This window comes from Myotis nattereri (assembly GCF_964212035.1).
Source record: "Myotis nattereri genome assembly, chromosome: 2".
NCBI classification, from domain to species: domain Eukaryota; kingdom Metazoa; phylum Chordata; class Mammalia; order Chiroptera; family Vespertilionidae; genus Myotis; species Myotis nattereri.
Window position 1 is genome coordinate 150,181,795 of NC_138076.1, and position 17,751 is coordinate 150,199,545.

At 37.2% G+C, this 17,751-nt stretch overlaps 1 protein-coding gene across 1 annotated transcript in view; it reads right to left on the bottom strand.

Moving 5' to 3' along the window:
- The window catches only part of NUP107 (nucleoporin 107), a 47,668-nt gene that overhangs the window by 13,987 nt on the left and 15,930 nt on the right, over positions 1-17,751 (bottom strand). The window contains exons 9-17 of the mRNA XM_081083114.1: positions 12,262-12,333; positions 11,792-11,880; positions 9,807-9,882; positions 7,736-7,849; positions 4,728-4,818; positions 4,503-4,579; positions 2,501-2,560; positions 1,755-1,900; positions 1,579-1,627 (exon numbers count right to left, since the gene is read on the bottom strand). Of these exons, the coding sequence (XP_080939240.1) occupies positions 1,579-1,627; positions 1,755-1,900; positions 2,501-2,560; positions 4,503-4,579; positions 4,728-4,818; positions 7,736-7,849; positions 9,807-9,882; positions 11,792-11,880; positions 12,262-12,333 (774 nt within the window). The remainder of the gene's footprint in view (positions 1-1,578; positions 1,628-1,754; positions 1,901-2,500; positions 2,561-4,502; positions 4,580-4,727; positions 4,819-7,735; positions 7,850-9,806; positions 9,883-11,791; positions 11,881-12,261; positions 12,334-17,751) is intronic.

A 17,751-nucleotide genomic window follows, 5' to 3' on the forward strand; every position in this document is an offset into this window, starting at 1 on the left:
CCCCTGCAACTGCCCTCCCCTGCCAGCCTGGTATCTTGTGTGTTGGAGTGATGGCCAATTTGCGTATTACCTCTTTATTATATAGGACTAGAGGCCCGGTGCACAAAAATTTGTGCACGGGAGGGTTGGGTCTCTCAGCCCGGCCTGTGCCCTCTCGCAGTCTGGGCACCGGCACCCCTCGGGGGATGACCACCTGCTGGTTTGGGCCCGCTCCCTGGGGGGTTGGGGCTAAGCTGGCAATCAGACATCCCTCTGGCAGCCCGGCAGCCCTTTGGGGATGTCCATTTGCCAGTGGAGAGCAGGCCTAAGCTGCAGTTAGACATCCTTAGTGCTGCTGAGGAGGCGGGAGAGGCTCCCACCACCACCGCTGTACTGACAGCCTTCAGCCTGGCTTGTGGCTGAGTAGAGCTCCCCCTGTGGGAGTGGACTGACACCAGGGGACAGCTTCTGCATTGAGCGTCTGCCCCTTGGAGGTCAGTGTGTGTCATAGTGACCAGTCATTTCCAGTCTTTCTGCCGTTAGGGTCAGTTTACATATTACCCTTTTACTATATAGGATAGAGGCCTGCTGCACGGGTGGGGGCCGGCTGGTTTGCCCTTCAGGGGTGCCACTGGGGCGCCTGGCCAGCCTGGGTGAAGGGCTGATGGCTGTTTTCAGGCTAGCCACACCACCTTTAGGGTGGGGGGTCCCCACTGGGGTGCCTGGTCAGTCTGGGTGAAGGGCTGAGGGCCGTTTTCAGGCTGGCCAAGCTTCCCCAGCGACAGAAGCTCCCAGCCTCTCCTTTTTATCTTTTTTTCCCTGGGATTTATTTACCTTCTATAATTGAAACTTTGTAGCCTGGAGTGGAGCTCAGAGCCGGCCAGGGCGGGTGGGAGGGAAAGTCTCCTGCGCTCTCCAGCTCCATGGCCACGGCTGGCCGAAAGCAGGTATCTGGGGTTTATTTATCTTCTATAATTGAAACTTTGTTGCTTTGAGTGTAACTTAGAGCAGGCCGCGGCAGGCGGGGAACCTTGGCTTCCTCCATCACTGGAACAAGCAAGACTCCTGCTCGTTCCAGCTCCGTGGCTGCCGGCTGCCATCTTTGTTGACAGTTAATTTGCATATCTCACTGATTAGCCAATGGAAGGTGTAGTGAAGGTATGGTCAATTACCATGTTTGTCTATTGTTAAATAAGATTACTTTGCTCCAAGGACATATGCTATTACTTTGGTCATATAAAATTTTTTAAAGAACATTACTTTAAAAATATTGGATTATTTTGAGATCTAGGAAAAGTTTTATTAGTTTCAATTATGTGTCTTTATTTTTCAAAAGGGATAAATTAGCTTACATACATACTGTATATTTAGGTGAGACCAATCCTAAACCAAAGAAACAGAAATGTTGTATTACTTAAATATGCAATTACGCTTTTTTGCTTTTAAAAACTATCCCTCATTTGGATAATAGGTGAGGAAAAGAAGGGAGAAGATAACAAGGTTTCACATATTTTTTTGCCTCCCAGCTACAGTGCACAATAGCAGAACATTTATTGTTTTCTATTTCAGCTAATGTAAAATATTCATATTAATATTTACCTTTTTATCAGTAGCTTGAAGTTCTTCAAAAACCTTTTCTAAGGTCCAACTTCAAGAGAAAGAATAGGAAAGGGATAAAATAATATTAATAATATGAACATATGAACAAGGAATAAAAAATAAAACTTTAGAGTATACTAAAAATCATCATGACTATAACAAACCAACAAACTCACTTTGTTTCCAAATATTCTCTAGGGAGTTCTTCAGTTTCATCCAGAGTTATTACTGATGTCCGGATCTCCTGTTCCACCAGACTGTCCACCATCACTCGAAAATAAGCCCACACTGTGTCTTCCCAGGTGTCACAGACAGGAAGAAGCTTTTCCCCCAATCCAAAACAAAAACACAGGCACAGTCAACAAAAAAAGAAAGGAAAGCAGGTACATCCATGGATACGAACTATAAAGTCACTATAATCACAAAATATTGCGGACTGCAATGTAAAATAGCATAACAAACACCCCACCCATTCCCTGCCAAACCACATCGAAGTCTGAACTATTAAGATTTGCCCATACTGAGTTCAATTTTCTATGCTGCTATATGATAGGATTTCCACTAATATAGCATACCTCAAAATGGATGTAAAATGCATGGGGTAATAGGGTTACACATAGGATTGTTAGACCTCAGTGGTACACTTCTGCATAAAGCTATGCATTCTATAAGCCATCAGTAAATGTATATTGTAATTAAATTTATAATTCTTAGAAACTGAAGTCTGATTTCATGTATTAAAGCATCATTTAGAGTATGGGGTACATCATATCAAAAAGCTTGAGTCATTCTATTGCGTGATTATTTTTATCACTGTTACTCTTAAAAAGTAGCTTAAGTTTATGATTTATTAATATAATTAGAATATTTTATGTATCTGATTTCATTCCATAGGAAAAAAAGATTAAAACAGATTGCATACCTGTTTGAGATTTCCACTTAAAGCAGCATAAATTGCTCTCTCATATCTATTAAAAAGCTCCTGAAATAAAATAGAAATAAATTTGGAGAACTATTTTTCTTAACATGTCAATTTCTTTCATAACCGAGTTTGGCAATATCTTCCAAACTTAACTTATTTATTTGATAGTTTCTAAACTTTAGTGAAAGATCTGGTGGGGTAATAAGAGAAAGGATCCCGCCCAGGCGTGGCTCAGTGGTTGGGCATTGACATATGAACCAGGAGGTCACAGTTCGATTCCCAGTCAGGGCACATGCCTAGGTGCAGGCTCAATGCCTGGGGGGCTGCAAGATGCAGCCAATCAATGATTCTGTCTCATCATTGATGTTTCTATCTCTCTCCCTCTCCCTTCCTCTCTGAAATCAATAAAAATATATATTGGAAAAAAAGAGAGAGAGAGGATCCCTTAATCTGATGATATAGTCAATGCTGACATCTTTAGGAGAAGACAAACATCTAACTTTCAAATACAGGATAAAAGCAGATCCAAGTCTAATGGATTCTTTATTTACAATAGTCCAATTTTAGTCCAAACAGAATGTGTATAAGTGTTGTCAGCTAGAAAGTCCCTAAATATCTAATACTGCCTGATACTGACCTAAAAACATCAAAACAAAGCACTTGGACCCGCATCAGTTTGCATCAAACTCCTAAACAGAATTCATTATATTCATCAAATGATTCCATTTTACTTCCAGAATCTATTAATGGTACTTCCAGTTTTCTTATCATCCACACAAGAGACTTCAGAGACTCTCACTATCTGAGCCCTCCTTCTGTCTCCAATTACTTGTCCTGGCCATTCTTGCTCCCTCCCTTATCACTTTCAATATTCTAGGACAGGTCCTTATCACTTAGTATCTGAATAATTCTAACAGGTTCCTCTATAGTTTCTTGGCCTTTAGTCCAATCAATTATAAACCTATTTTCCACTGCCAGGCTAATCTTAACACTGCTGTCCCGTGTCCTTGAGGTTTCAATGGTTCACCACTATCTATGATAAAAACCCTCTCATTCCTTAGAACAGCACTCAAGGACCACACTGCCTGTTCTTAATTCACCTCTTTCATCATCTTTCCATTACAGTCAGTTCTGCTACAATGCTTGTTTTGAAAATGTAAATTTGTTTCAATGCAATTGATATATCAAGGAACAATCTGAACAAAACGCAATTTTCCCATTTGATTATGCACAATTTCATCCTCAAGAAAGACGAAGTGAATGTAGAAAACTACACCCAGCTGAACTGGCTACTTAGACATATACAAACATCTACCAGCCACCTCAGTTCATCAGGTGTGTTATCAGCTAAACTGACCCACAGAGTGTTATAATTTTCTGTTTGATTTCAGATAACCTCATAAGTTGGAATCCTCTGACCCCCAATTCCACAAGCAAACTTTAGGTCTCTTTCAAGGTAAAGTGCCACATTTATTATAGTATTTATGTCTTTCCTAACCATTTAAGTGTGAAACTGTTTCTATTAAGTTTTTATCTTTTTATGTATCACTGATGGTTTTTCAGTATTGTATTCTTAACTCCTTTCCCCCCAAAAGCCCTGTGGGTTTTTGTACAATTTTGCATGCTACAGTGAATTTTAGGAATGCACAAATCACATCATAACCTATGCATCCTAGCTAGAATTCCTTATTTTTATGCCCAACAGCCCAAATCCTACTAATTGTTAAAGGTTCAATTTAACTCTCTCTCCTGGGAACCAGCTTTAGTCCAAAGCTCATTTTCAGGATTCACTGGTCCTTTATATTTTTGCCTTATATCAATTTTTAATCCTTATTACTTAGTGTCTGAATAATTCTGATTAGTACTTAAGTCTGCCAATTCCTCAATATGACTAAAAGTTCTTGAAAGCAAGAACTTTAACCTTACACTAATCTGAGCATCTAGTAGGCCTTCAATTAATTAGAGTAAAAATCAGTAATAGTAAGTATTTTATTATACTTACATCTTCTGCCATTCTCCAACAGCTTATTTTCCAAATGCATCTATATGGATTCCCTTCAACAGGCTCTAATTCTGTTCCTGTAAAAGTTAAAGAAATAAAATACATAGTTTAAAATGAGATCGTTCACTTGACTTCTAAAAACAAAAGCTATATTTCACAGAGACTGGCATTTAGAGCTAAGAAACTATATGTCCCCAGCTCTCAGATAAAAATCTACTAAAATACCTCCATTAACATTAGGGTCATGATAGAGCTTCCAGCCTTCAAGTGTTGCAGCTCTCCATGCCTGACCACAACGTTTACAGAGCCGCTGTGCCTTCAGAAACAAGAAGAGCAGTTAGTCATATAACCAGTGGAGTGCTGGGAAAGTCCTAATGCTTTATAGAAAAGTGTAAGCGATGTGTGACAGGATTAAGTAATTTATGACATGTTACAAAGGATAATGTGGACAACTAGAAATGGCATTTCACTTTATCACCATATGCATGCCTTACTATTTTCTCTGCCTTTCTTTTCCTAATAATCCCTTTGCTCTGATTTTGGACTTATCAACAGGTTCCCATGGAGCCCACAGGCATTTAATTCTGCTAGAGACAAATGGGGCTAAAGAGGCTGATTACCCTCAATTTATGTAAAAGTATTACAAAAACATTGTTAGTTTCTAGATTAGAATGACAGGGTGCTATTGTTCATTCACTCTACTGACAATGTTTCTTTATGTTAAGTGTGGCCAATCAAATGAGCTCACTATGACAGTCAGATAGACAGGTTTTTGTTGTTCCATCATCTCCTCAGGAACTTTCTCTTCCCCATTCTTACTTAGCTTATATGGTTTGAGTAGGCCTAATCCCATGTCTGAACTCTAGGGTTAGGCATATGATTTAACAAGAATCACCCCAGGGCTCTTGCTGAAGATACTGAGAAAGAGATACACTCCTTCTGCTGGGATTGCTAGCTGGCAGGAAGATGTAAACTGCTGGTGGCCATCACAGATCCAAGCAGTGACTTCTTGAGAATGAAGTCAGAGAAGGCGGAGCCAAGAGATAGTATCCTAATGACATCTTCTGAGTCCCGAATCCTGCTTCAGCCAGACTTAACCCTCTGTACTTCCATGAGCCAATTAATTTCCCTCTTGTAAGTAATATAAGTTGGGTTTCTTGAACCTCAAAAACCTAATGAATACAACCTGTTAAAGAATATCTCAAACACCACTCTGGATTGGTGACTTTAAAACATTATGAAATAAATAAATTATAAAAGCTGTGCAGAAACATGGAAAAATGTTTTGATAGGCTATATAAAAATAAGATTAAAAACTGAATCTAAACCTTGAAAACATTCTAAATGAAATAAGCCAAACATAAAAGGACAAATATTACATGATTCCACTTATATGTAACTAGAGGCCTGGAACTTGTGCAAGAGTAGGTCTTCCTTCCCCTGGCTGCCGGCACCGGCTTCCCTCTGGCACCCGGGACCCGGGCTTCCCTCCAGCTGCCAGCAAGCACCCAGGACTCGGGCTTCCCTCGCAGCCCTGGCTCTGTCCAGAAGGACATCCAGTCTAATTAGCAAATTACGCTTTTATTATTATAGATATCTAGATGAGGCAAATTCATAGAGACAGAAAGTGGGTTAGAGATTAGCAGACACTGGGGGAAGAAGGAAATGGGGAGTTACTGCATAACAGTTAATAGAGTTTCTGTTTGGGGTGATGAAAACTTTTGCATATAGAGGCAATAGTTTCACAATGTTGCGAATGTAATTAATGCCACTGAAATGCACACTTAAAAATAGTTAAAAAGACAAATTTTGTTATATATATATATCTTGCCTCAATAAAAAAAAATTAATATTATACTAAAATCATTGAAGTATGTACCTTAAATGGGTGAATTGTATGGTATGTGAATTATATCTCAATAAAAATGTTAAAAGAAAAACAAACACTGAATGTATACTATGATTACAATTATGTTAAAAAGTTATACAAGAAAAAAGCTTTAAATAAATACAAAAACCTACGATCTGGGGTAATGTAAACGTAGAGGGACCTGGAAAGTTCTTGTTTCTCATGTCTTCAGTAATGTGATCATTTTCTGCTTTCTGCTTTTTGTTTGCCCTTACCTTTCCTAGTCCTTACACACGCCTGGCAGAGTGGCTGGGACTTAAATATTTTCTGAGTAAATGAATGTATGAGATCACCTTCTTTTATTAATTAAAAGAATGATGCTTGCCGAAACCGGTTTGGCTCAGTGGATAGAGCGTCGGCCTGCGGACTGAAAGGTCCCAGGCTCGATTCCGGTCAAGGGCATGTACCTGGGTTGCGGGCATATCCCCAGTAGGGGATGTGCAGGAGGCAGCTGATCGATGTTTCTCTCTCATCGATGTTTCTAACTCTCTATCTCTCTCCCTTCCTCTCTGTAAAAAATCAATAAAATATATTAAAAAAAAAAAAGAATGATGCTTATTAACCCAAGACTATTAATAAAAGAAGTTACTTAATATATGCTAATGGTTTATAACCCAGAACAAACAACAATTTGAATTCAAAAAGGACATCACCAAGAGTACTGCAAAAGATGTACAACATAATATCTAAAGCTTGAAGCTCCTATGTATCAGACTGCCTCATCTAGTAAGTTGTCTAATTAGATACTTAACATTCTACAGGCAAACCTCATTTTATTGTGCTTCACTTTACTGCACTTCATAGATGTTGCATTTTTTACACATTGAAGGCAAGACCCTCTACCATCAAAAAGATTACCACTCGCTTTATCATAGTGTTCTGGAACAGAACCTGCAATCTCTCAGAGGTATGCCTATACATTCAAGATCTTAAAATTCACAAATGAGATTAATTTTAAAGAGGTGAGATTAAAAGGAGGAAATCTGAGGGCCATGATGATCTTCAAATGCATCTTTTCAGTGTCACCTGAAAGAGCAATTTGGGGCAGACTTGTTCTCAACTCTTAAAAATCAGAAGTGGAAATAATGGAAATATGCCTAGGGAGGCAAAGTCTGGCTTCTTAAAAAATTTTGTCTATTAAGAGTTGTGCAAACTAGAGTGCAGTGCCCCTGAGGCAATGTGTTTCTTATCACTGAAAATGTTCAAACAGCAGTTACATCTAGATACATTGAGAAGGCATACTAGGTGGTCACAAAGATCCCTTTCAACTTAAGAAGAGTCTATGTCTTTTTACAATTGGACAAGCAGAGAGTACACAATTTACCTCTTCTGTCATTCCAGCACGGATTAGAGTGAAAAGATATTTGAGTAATCTAACTTCATCTTCTCTATCCAGATCATCAAGGGGCATTTTCTGTCTTATGGGAGCATCAGGGTCCTATAAAAACAAACAAAAAAAAACACCAACTGTAAGTCCTTTGTACTCACATACATTTATTTATTTAATATATTTTATTGATTTTTTTACAGAGAGGAAGGGAGAGGGATAGAGTTAGAAACATCGATGAGAGAGAAACATCGATCAGCTGCCTCCTGCACACCCCCTACTGGGGATGTGCCGGTAACGCGGAATCGAACCTGGGACCCTTCAGTTCGCAGGCTGACACTCTATCCACTGAGCCAAACTGGTTAGGGCTGTACTCACATACATTAAACACATCAAGAGATGATAAGTCTCTCCTGAATATATTACTGAAATAAATTCACTTACGATTTAGTTAATTAACAGGAATGAAAGTGTCACAAGTGTTCCAAATAGCCACACAACTGCTTACTGCGCATTTCAAATAGATTCCTTTGGCCCACAAAAGTGTATGCCTAGGTCAGGAAAAGTGGAAATACCACTAGCTTAGCCCAGCCCAACCAAGTAACTCTAGAATGATACTCATAATTCAAGATGGCTTGATCTTTACCCTGATACAGTAGCAACTACATGGCAAGTTAATTCTAAAAAATGAGCACAGAGGAGAAACTGAAGGAATCTCAATCTATTTTGTGACTAGAAAGGGCTAGTTGGTAGTTTCTGATAACCTATGTGAAGAGAGCCCATTATGGGGTTAATGCAAGATAAAACACACCAACACCGAATGAAACAAACAGATTTTGAATAAATAAATCCCCTCCCCCCCTCCCCAAAACAAACAAACAAACCCATCAGTTATTCCTTCCTACTACCTTTCACAGATAGAAAGAAATGTACTTTTTAACATTTGGGATAATATAATGTTCTCACTTTTAAGCCAAGAGCACCATGATCTGCATGTTGAATTTTACATGGAAAAATATTTTAATGTGACTTAAAAAAGGAAATAATTCTTATTCCAATGCTACTGTTTATGGCAATGTGAATATACAGAAAATGAAATGCATAATAGGTTTGGCTATTTTCACAAATACTTTGCAGACAGATATAATCATTCAATTTTGGAATATGGTCTCTTTCTGGAAAAAGGAAACCACTACTTTCCAGATAAGAGAAAATCACTTTCAGTTGCTTGCTACTAAGTAGTTTAGCTATAATTTATTCCAAACTCTTCTAACAGTTTCCAAACAATTTTCATCAAAAATCACTTTCGTGCCTGACCCATGTGGCTCTGTGGTTGAGCGTTTGACCTAATAATTAGGTGGTCATGGTTCGATTCCTGGTCAGGGCTCATGCCCAGGTTGCGGGCTTGATCCCCAGTTGGGGGCATGAGGGAGGAAGCTGATCAATGATTCTCTCTCATCATTGATGTTTCTCTCTCTCCCTCTCCCTCACTTTTGTTACCAAGTATAATTTTATCAATTTTTTCAACTGTTACTTATTTCTCCCACTGTTCACTATAAATATTTATCACATGCTGCCTCCTGTCACAAAGCTCTATTCCTTTATTTCTATAGACTCCTGTTCTTTTCAAATCCACTGTTACTCATGTCCGAGAATGACCTTTCTAACCTCAAGCTAATTCACGAAGCTTTATTTTTCCCCCTGCTTTCTATATGAAAGAGCTTTCATAGGTCACCATCAAATAGTTCAAGAATCAAACCTTGCTGTAAGACCAAAATTAATTTGTTGTTAATGCTGGAAAATCAGGAACACTTCTATACCTTCTTTTAAAATTTATAACTCATAGGTCACAGATATGTTCAAATACATGTCATCAAATTTAAATGCATCTTAGTAGTTTTAGAGTTAGTTTGTGCAAATCTTCAGGAAACAAAAACAAAGATCCAACTCTTAAAAAAAATATCACCTAACTTTGAAGACAACTTTCCTTATATTTCTTCAGTTTTTCTTTACTTTTTCTTCTTTTTTTTTTTTTTTGAAGAGAACTTTCATTTCAAAGAACACTTACCAATTCAGTGACAAGAGTACGGACACTTCCTATATAAGATAGCTGCCGCTGTTTCAAGGTATGCAGAGTATTTTCCCTGAGAGAAAAATAACAATTTCTTTTTAAGGAGCAATTCTAATAGGTTTATTTAAAAAAAAAATCATGTCAAAGTTAAAAAGAGTATAAACTCAGAAAAACAAGCAAAAATGCTAAGTATAAAAGGGCATTTTATATTTTATTTTAGCACAGATGAGTAATGATATTGAGCATTTTCATGTCCTTATTGGCCATTCATCTACCGTATTTGCTTTTGTGAGGTATCCATCTAAATCTTTGCTCTTTTTATTATTGGGTTATCTTTTATTACTGAGCTATAGTTCTTTATGAACTATGGGTTCTATGTTTCTTCCAGTCTGTGGCTCACCACTAATTTATTTTCTCAATGCCTTTTAGTGAGAAGTTTTAACTGATGAAGTCAACTCAATTTTTGACCCCTGATTATTGCTTTCTGTGACCTAAGAAAGAAACACTTGCCTATCCCCTAGTCATAAAGATTCCTCCTATATTTTCTTCTAAAAGCTTTATGGTTTTGATTTTTACATTTAGCACTGTGATCCATCTTGAATTAATTGTTCAGTATTTTTCACATAGATATCAAGTTTTTCTCAGTTTGTTGAACAGAGAGTCCTTTCCTTATCTGATTGCTTTGATTGCTTTGTTGAAAACCAAATGACCATATAAGTGTGGTCTATTTTGGGGTTCTCTATCCTGTATTTATTTAAAACTTGCAAAGACCTTAACAGGGCATTTTAACTAAAATTTTTTTTCTGAAAATGAAAATTCCTGTTTTGCTCAGAAAAATCACAAATATTGAAGATTTAATTTTAAATAAACACTCAGTAACACTAATTACCTAGTTAACCAGAGAAAAAATATAATTGACTTGCAGACTTTGTACATATAATATTACTGAATTCAAAGGCAACCTGAACTTTTTCTTCAAATCTTGAAATAAATTGTCCCTTTAACCTAATGGTGCTTTCTGGTTTCAAGGGCATACAATAACTTAAAAGTATTGAAGGGTATGGGGAAAAAATTTTTTTAAAAAATTACAAATAGCTAGAAACATAGTACAAAGTGTCTTTTTTAAAAAAAAATATTTTTTAAATTGATTTCAGAGAGGAAGGGAGAGGGAGAGATAGAAACATGAAAGAGAATCACTGTTTGGCGGCCTCCTGCACGCCTTCTTTGGGGATCGAACCTGCAACCCTGGCATGTGTCCTTGACCAGAATTGAACCCAGAACCCTTCAGTCCGCAGGCTGATGCTCTACACATTGAGCAAAACCAGCTAGGGCCAAAGAGTCTTCTTGATCAAATAATGATTATTAAGAAAATATAGCAGGTGATTGCTTGAAAACGTGAATCAAACCATATCACATTCTATTACTCTCAAGGTTTCCCATCACATTTAAAATAAAGTCCCAAACACTTACCTTTGCCTGCCTGTAAAAGTCCTACGTGAGATGGCTCTCTTCTATCTCATTTCTTATTATTCTTTTCTTTACTGTGTTCACAATGGCCTCCTTATGAACAAACATTTTACCTTCTCAGGGTCTTGGCAATTTCTGTTCTTAACCAGAACACTTGTCCCCCATATTTTTGCATGGCTCACCGCCTTTATTTCTTAAAAGCTTCTTGCTCTTAACTACCTGTTACTTCCTCAGAAAGGCCATCCCTAATCACTTCTACTTAAAGTAGTACCCATTATCATCCTCTATCCAGCAACTCTGATTCTTTTTTTTTTCCCAAAGCTTTTAATGCCTAACAGGATATGTATTTCTTTTTCCTCTTAAACAATTACAAATCCCTTAAAGGCACGGTTTTTATCTATTTTGCTCACAGACTGAGTAAGTAGTAAGTGAATATTCATCTTTCAGTATTTGCTGAAAGAATGAATAAACAAAACCAACTTTAAGTCTTTGGAATAAAAGTTTTAACGACTTACCAATATACTGATTTTGCATAAAACTCAATATTATCAGAAAAATCTCCAATCTCATCTTTGGCAATGCTCTCTAACCAATCCACCACCAACTAGGAAAGTTAAAAAAAAAAAAGAAAGTATTAACTATATAAAATGTTAGTATTTTATTTGTAGTACTCCAACACTTAATTTAAAAAAAAAGTTTCTGATACAAATATACCAAGTAACAATTTCTCTAATCACTATTTTTACTTTTTAAATATATATAAATATTATGGCAAAAGAATGAAATTTTCCACAGGAATAATACAGTTCTTAATAGGCTTTCCTGGAAATACTAGGGTTATTATTTGAAAACCAAAAACAAGGTTCTTAATTCCTTTTAATTACAAATAAAAGGATCAAAAAGAAAAAATTAAGAAAAAAAGTTTTAAATTAAAACACCTTCATTTCTATGTTTCATAAAAAATATTTAAAAATTCTAGCCATACCTGACTTTGTCGGACAAGTGAATCTCTCTGAAATAACGCCTCCACAACTGCTTTTTCACTAGCATTAAGAGCCTATTAAAAAAATATTAAAGGAAGAAAAAAAAATGCTCTAAGAATATTATTTCAACAGGAAGGTAAAAACATACCTGAAATAAGGATATTCAACCACCATAAACATTTTACTATACAGCAAATTGGTATATTTTTCTAAGAAAAGTTTCTGTAAATAAATTTCAAACTCCTATATCAATGTGTGGCTGCTTTTACTTGATATTTTAGTTCTTTAGCTTTACTTGGAGTTTAAAATATCTATTTTCCCCAGAGATATTGTTTTAGGAAAGTGGTTCTCAACCTTCCTCATGCCGCGACCCTTTAATACAGTTCCTCATGTTGTGGTGACCCCCCAGCCATAAAATTATTTTCGTTGCTACTTCATAACTGTAATGTTGCTACTGTTATGAATCGTAATGTAAATATCTGATATGCAGGATGTATTTTCATTGTTACAAATTGAACATAATTAAAGCATAGTGATTAATCACAAAAACAATATGTAATTACATATGTGTTTTCCAATGGTCTTAGGCGACCATTGTGAGAGTCATTCGACCCCCAAAGGGGTTGTGACCCACAGGTTGGCGACCCACAGGTTGAGAACCACTGTTTTAGGGGAAAATAAAATACAGAAGAAAATGAAACAAACAAACAAAAATCATAATAAAGAGATGGATTCAGTCATGTGACATGTTAGAAAATTAACATCTAGAAACTTAAATATCTATTATTCTACACAGCAGAAATTGAGAGGTGATAAAACTTAACAATCCAAGGCTCTTAAGACCAACTTTAAGGACACCTTGACAAAAATATGAGTAAGTAATATTAAACAGTATATTAAAAGGATAATAGTCCAGCTGATGTGGCTCAGCGATTGGGCATCAACTCATGCACCAAGAGGTCACTGGTTCGATTCCCAGTCAGGGCACGTGACAGGATTTTGGGCTCAATCCCCAGGAGAGGGCTTGCAGGAGGCATCTGATCGATGATGTGTTTCTCTCTCATCGACATTTCTATCTCTCCCTCCCTCTCCCTTCCTGTATCTCTAAAAAACCAATCAAAAAATATATTTTTTAGAAAAGGATAATATGTAGTGATAGAACCTATAATCAATCTTATTCAAAGATTCAAGGAGAAAAGCCATAGGAACATCTGGATAGATGACAAAATGTCATTTCATAAAGATATCTTCATAAATTACAAATAGAAGAATATTTTCCTAATATGATAGAGTACTAGCTAAAGCCTAGAACAAATATTACACTTAACTTGAAAACCAGAAAAAAACACACACAAAAAAACCTAAGTAGTAGTAAATACAGAAGAAGAGTCAAAGTTGTCACTGTTTTTAGTTAATAGGATTGCCTACCAGAAAACCAAGACAATCAGTAGAGAACTATTAAAGCTACTAAGTTCATTAAAGAGCCAAAGTAAGATAAATAATCTTCCTAGACATGTATATCACTTGGTTGGCATAAAATAAGTATTTGCAGAATAAATAAATTAAAAGATTGAGAAAGCAACAAATGAACACAAAAATAATAAACAAACAAAAATTCATAAACAGACAACAGTATAGTGGTTACCAGATGGTAGGGGGGGTGGGAAATAGTAAAAGGTAAAGGGGGTCAAGTATATGGTGACTGAAGATGATCTGACTTTGGATGGTGGGCACACAATGCAGTATAAGATAATGTATTACAGAAATGCACACTTGAAATCTATAGAATCTAATTAATGAATGTCACCCAATAATTTTAGTTAAAAAGTTAAATTAAAATAAAAAAAAATTAGCCGGTTTGCTCAGTGGATAGAGTCAGCCTACCGACTGAAGGGTCCCGGGTTCGATTCCAGTCAAGGGCATATGCCCGGTGGAAGGCTTGATCCCTAGTAGGGGGCATGCAGGAGGCAGCAGATCAACGATTCTCTCTCATCATTCATGTTTCTATCTCTCTCTCTTTCTTTTTAATATATTTTATTGATTTTTTACACAGAGGAAGGGAGAGGGATAGAGAGTTAGAAACATCAATGAGAGAGAAACTTCAATCAGCTGCCTCCTGCACACCCCCTACTGGGGATGTGCTTCTCTCCCTTCCTCTCTGAAATCAATAAAAATATATAAAAAAATTTTTTTTCAACCCATAGGTTGAGAACCACTGCTATATAATAAAAGGGTAATATGCAAATACACCAAACGGCAGGACAACCAAACAACCAAGCAAAGCATAATATGCTAATGATATGCTAAGGTTGCTCAACCACTGGCTATTATGTGCACTGACCACCAGGGGGCAGATGCTCCAACTGGTAGGTTAGCTTGCTGCTGGGGTCCAGCTGATGGAGACTGAGCCAGATGGGCCGGACACTCCCTGGAGCCCTCCCGCAGTCCCTCCCCAGCTCAACTGTGCTCTGGTGGGTCCCTCAGCCTGGCCTGTCCCTCTCGCAATCTGGGACCCCTCAGTGGATATTGGAGAGCCAGTTTCAGCCAATCCCGCAGGCCATCCCCTTGGGAGGGCACCAGATGCAGGGCTAATGGCTGGTGAGCACTGCTGTGGCAGCGCGAGCCTCTCCCGATGGGGACTGATTGGGCACAAGCCTGCAGCAGGCACAGTGGGGATGGGATGAGTGGGAGCAGCAGGTAGGAGCTGCAGGCGGCATTGGACTGCAGGTTCCAGCCTGATCCCTGCAGGCCACCCAGAGGGACCCCACCTGTGCACGAATTCGTGCACCGGGCCTCTAGTTATTACTTAAAACAGATAACTATAGAAGCTAAAAATTAGCTATAGAAGCTAATAAATTATAGCAGATATTACAGAAGCTAAAGAAAACATTTGACTGCATTCAAAATCTATCCCAACTCTTAGCTAGTTAGGAGAAAAAAAAAATCCATAATCTGTAGTAAAACAAAGTCAGGAACGCTAACTGATATAATTGTATAGATGCTCCTAGTCAATGGAATAAAGGAAAAGTAAGAAATTAGGAAGGATTAAGGAAACTATTTGTAAAATACTGCCAATACAGAAAGCCCAAGAAAATCAATGAAAAACTTACTAGAGCTAATAAAAGCTCCAAAAAAATGGCCAATTATAAGTTTCAGACATAAATCATTGAGCTATCTCACTGTTATAACTAATTATAAGATGTAATAGGAAAGAGAATCCATTCACAATAGGATTTACATAGACTTTCATAAAGAGCACAAATCTATATAAACTATATAAGATCTAAATAACTGGGGAGACATGCAATGATCATATACAGGAAAATTCAACATAAAAATGTCATTTCTCCTCAAATTAATTTACAAATTCAATATTACTGCAATAAATATCCCAATTAACTTTAAAAAAAAATGGGAATTGTAATGTTCACCTGGAAAAAAAAAAAGTGTGCAAAAATAACCAAACATGTTTTTTAAAATGAAGGAGACTAACCATCTGAGATAACAAAATTTCTGAGCTAGAGTGACTCAGGTGAGTAGTATCGCCTTTCAAATGAATCAATCAATAAAACAGAAAAGATCCATGCATAAGTATGATAAATATATTTGTTTGATAAATGGTGTTGGGATAAATGACTTTCCATATAAAAAAGTTAAATCCCTTACATCTTTTTTAAAAAATATATATTTTTATGATTTCAGAAAGGATGGGAGAGGGAGAGAGAATCACTGATGGGCTATCTCCTGCATGCCTCTACCGGGATCAAGCCCACAACCTGGGCATGTGCCCTGACTGGGAATTGAACTGGGACCTCCTGGTTCTTAGGTCAATGCTCAACCACTAAACCATGCCGGCTGGGCTAAATTCTTTGCTGCTTCAGAGACTAACTTACTCCGGATGAATCCAAGAGCTTATTATATAAAAAATAAGATTTAGATCTGGAAGAAAACATTGGAAAATATTTTTTTAAATAGATAGTAAAGGTCTTCTTTAACAAGACAGAAGATAGTGAATGACAAAGGAAAATATGACAAATGTGATCAGTTAGATATGGAAATGTCAGCTTTACAAAGACCCTTAAACAAAGCTGAAAGACAAGTGACAGAAAGATGATTATCTTTAATATATACAAGAAAAGAATTATTAGGAAAATAAGCTAAGGATATGAATATAGAATTTATATAATATAAATCCGTAAGGATGACAAATATCCCACCTCACCACTAATTGTCACTGACATGTATCTTAAAATAATGAGATATCTTCCCTCCAATTGGCAAATTCAAATGATTAATATCAGAGTAAACATTTTCACACACTGTGAGAGTGTATGTAAATTGGTACATTCCATTACCAAACTCTGACCCAACAATTTCACTTCCAGAAATATAGAAAATACTCAAATACATAGATAAGTATGAAGAAGAATATTCATTGCATTATTGATTGCTATAGCAAAAAGTACTGGAAACAACCTATATATATATATCCAGCCAAATGTCTGAAAAAATTATGGTATATTTATGTTTTCATATACTATAAAAAAATAAGGTAAACATAAGTAAACTGACATGAAAAGCAACTAAAAATATTGATAAATAAAAACTCTCAGAGTAATGTACAAATTAAATCATACCATATGTTAAAAAAAAATCTGTGTGAATAGAGCCTGGGAGACTAGATGAAAGCTACTGCCGTAATCCCTGCAAAGAATGATGATGGCTCAGGCTGAAGTGGTGGCAAAAGAAACAGAGATGAGTGGTCACAGTTGGGACTGAAGAGATAGAAGAGAGTCAACCAGACTTGATGATGGATCACATTTTGGAGAGCAGACAGAGACCAGGATCTACACCCTTGCTACTCTGAGTGTAGTATACAGAACAACAGCATCAGCATCACCAGGAAGCTTATTAAAAATGCAGAACTGCTCTAGCTGGTGAGGCTCTGTGGACAGAGCTTCAGCCTGCGGACTGAAGGGTCCCGGGTTCAATTCCGGTCAAGGGCACATGCCCGGGTTGCGGGCTTGATCTCCTGTAGGGGGCTTGCAGGAGATAGCTGATCAATGATTCTCTCTCATCATTGATGTTTCTATCTCTCTCTCCCTCTCCTTTCCTCTCTGAAATCAATAAAAATATATATTTTTTTAAAATGCAGAACTCATGCCCTGACCAGTGTGGCTCAGTTAGCTGGATGACCAGTGCACCAAAGGTGGCCAGTTCGATTCCCAGTCAGGGTACAGGCCTGGGGTTGCAGACTCAATCCCTGGTAGAGGGTTGTGCAGGAGAAAACCAACCCATATTTCTCTCTCTCTTTCCCTCTCCCTTCCTCTCTAAAAAAAAAAATCATAAAAATATCTTTTTTAAAAAAATGCAGAACTTAGGCCCCACACCAGAAATAGTGAATCAGAATCTACATTTTAACAAGATACCCAGGTGACTCATGTGCACAAAATAGTTTGAGAAGTACTGATTTAGAGGACATTCAGGTTCCT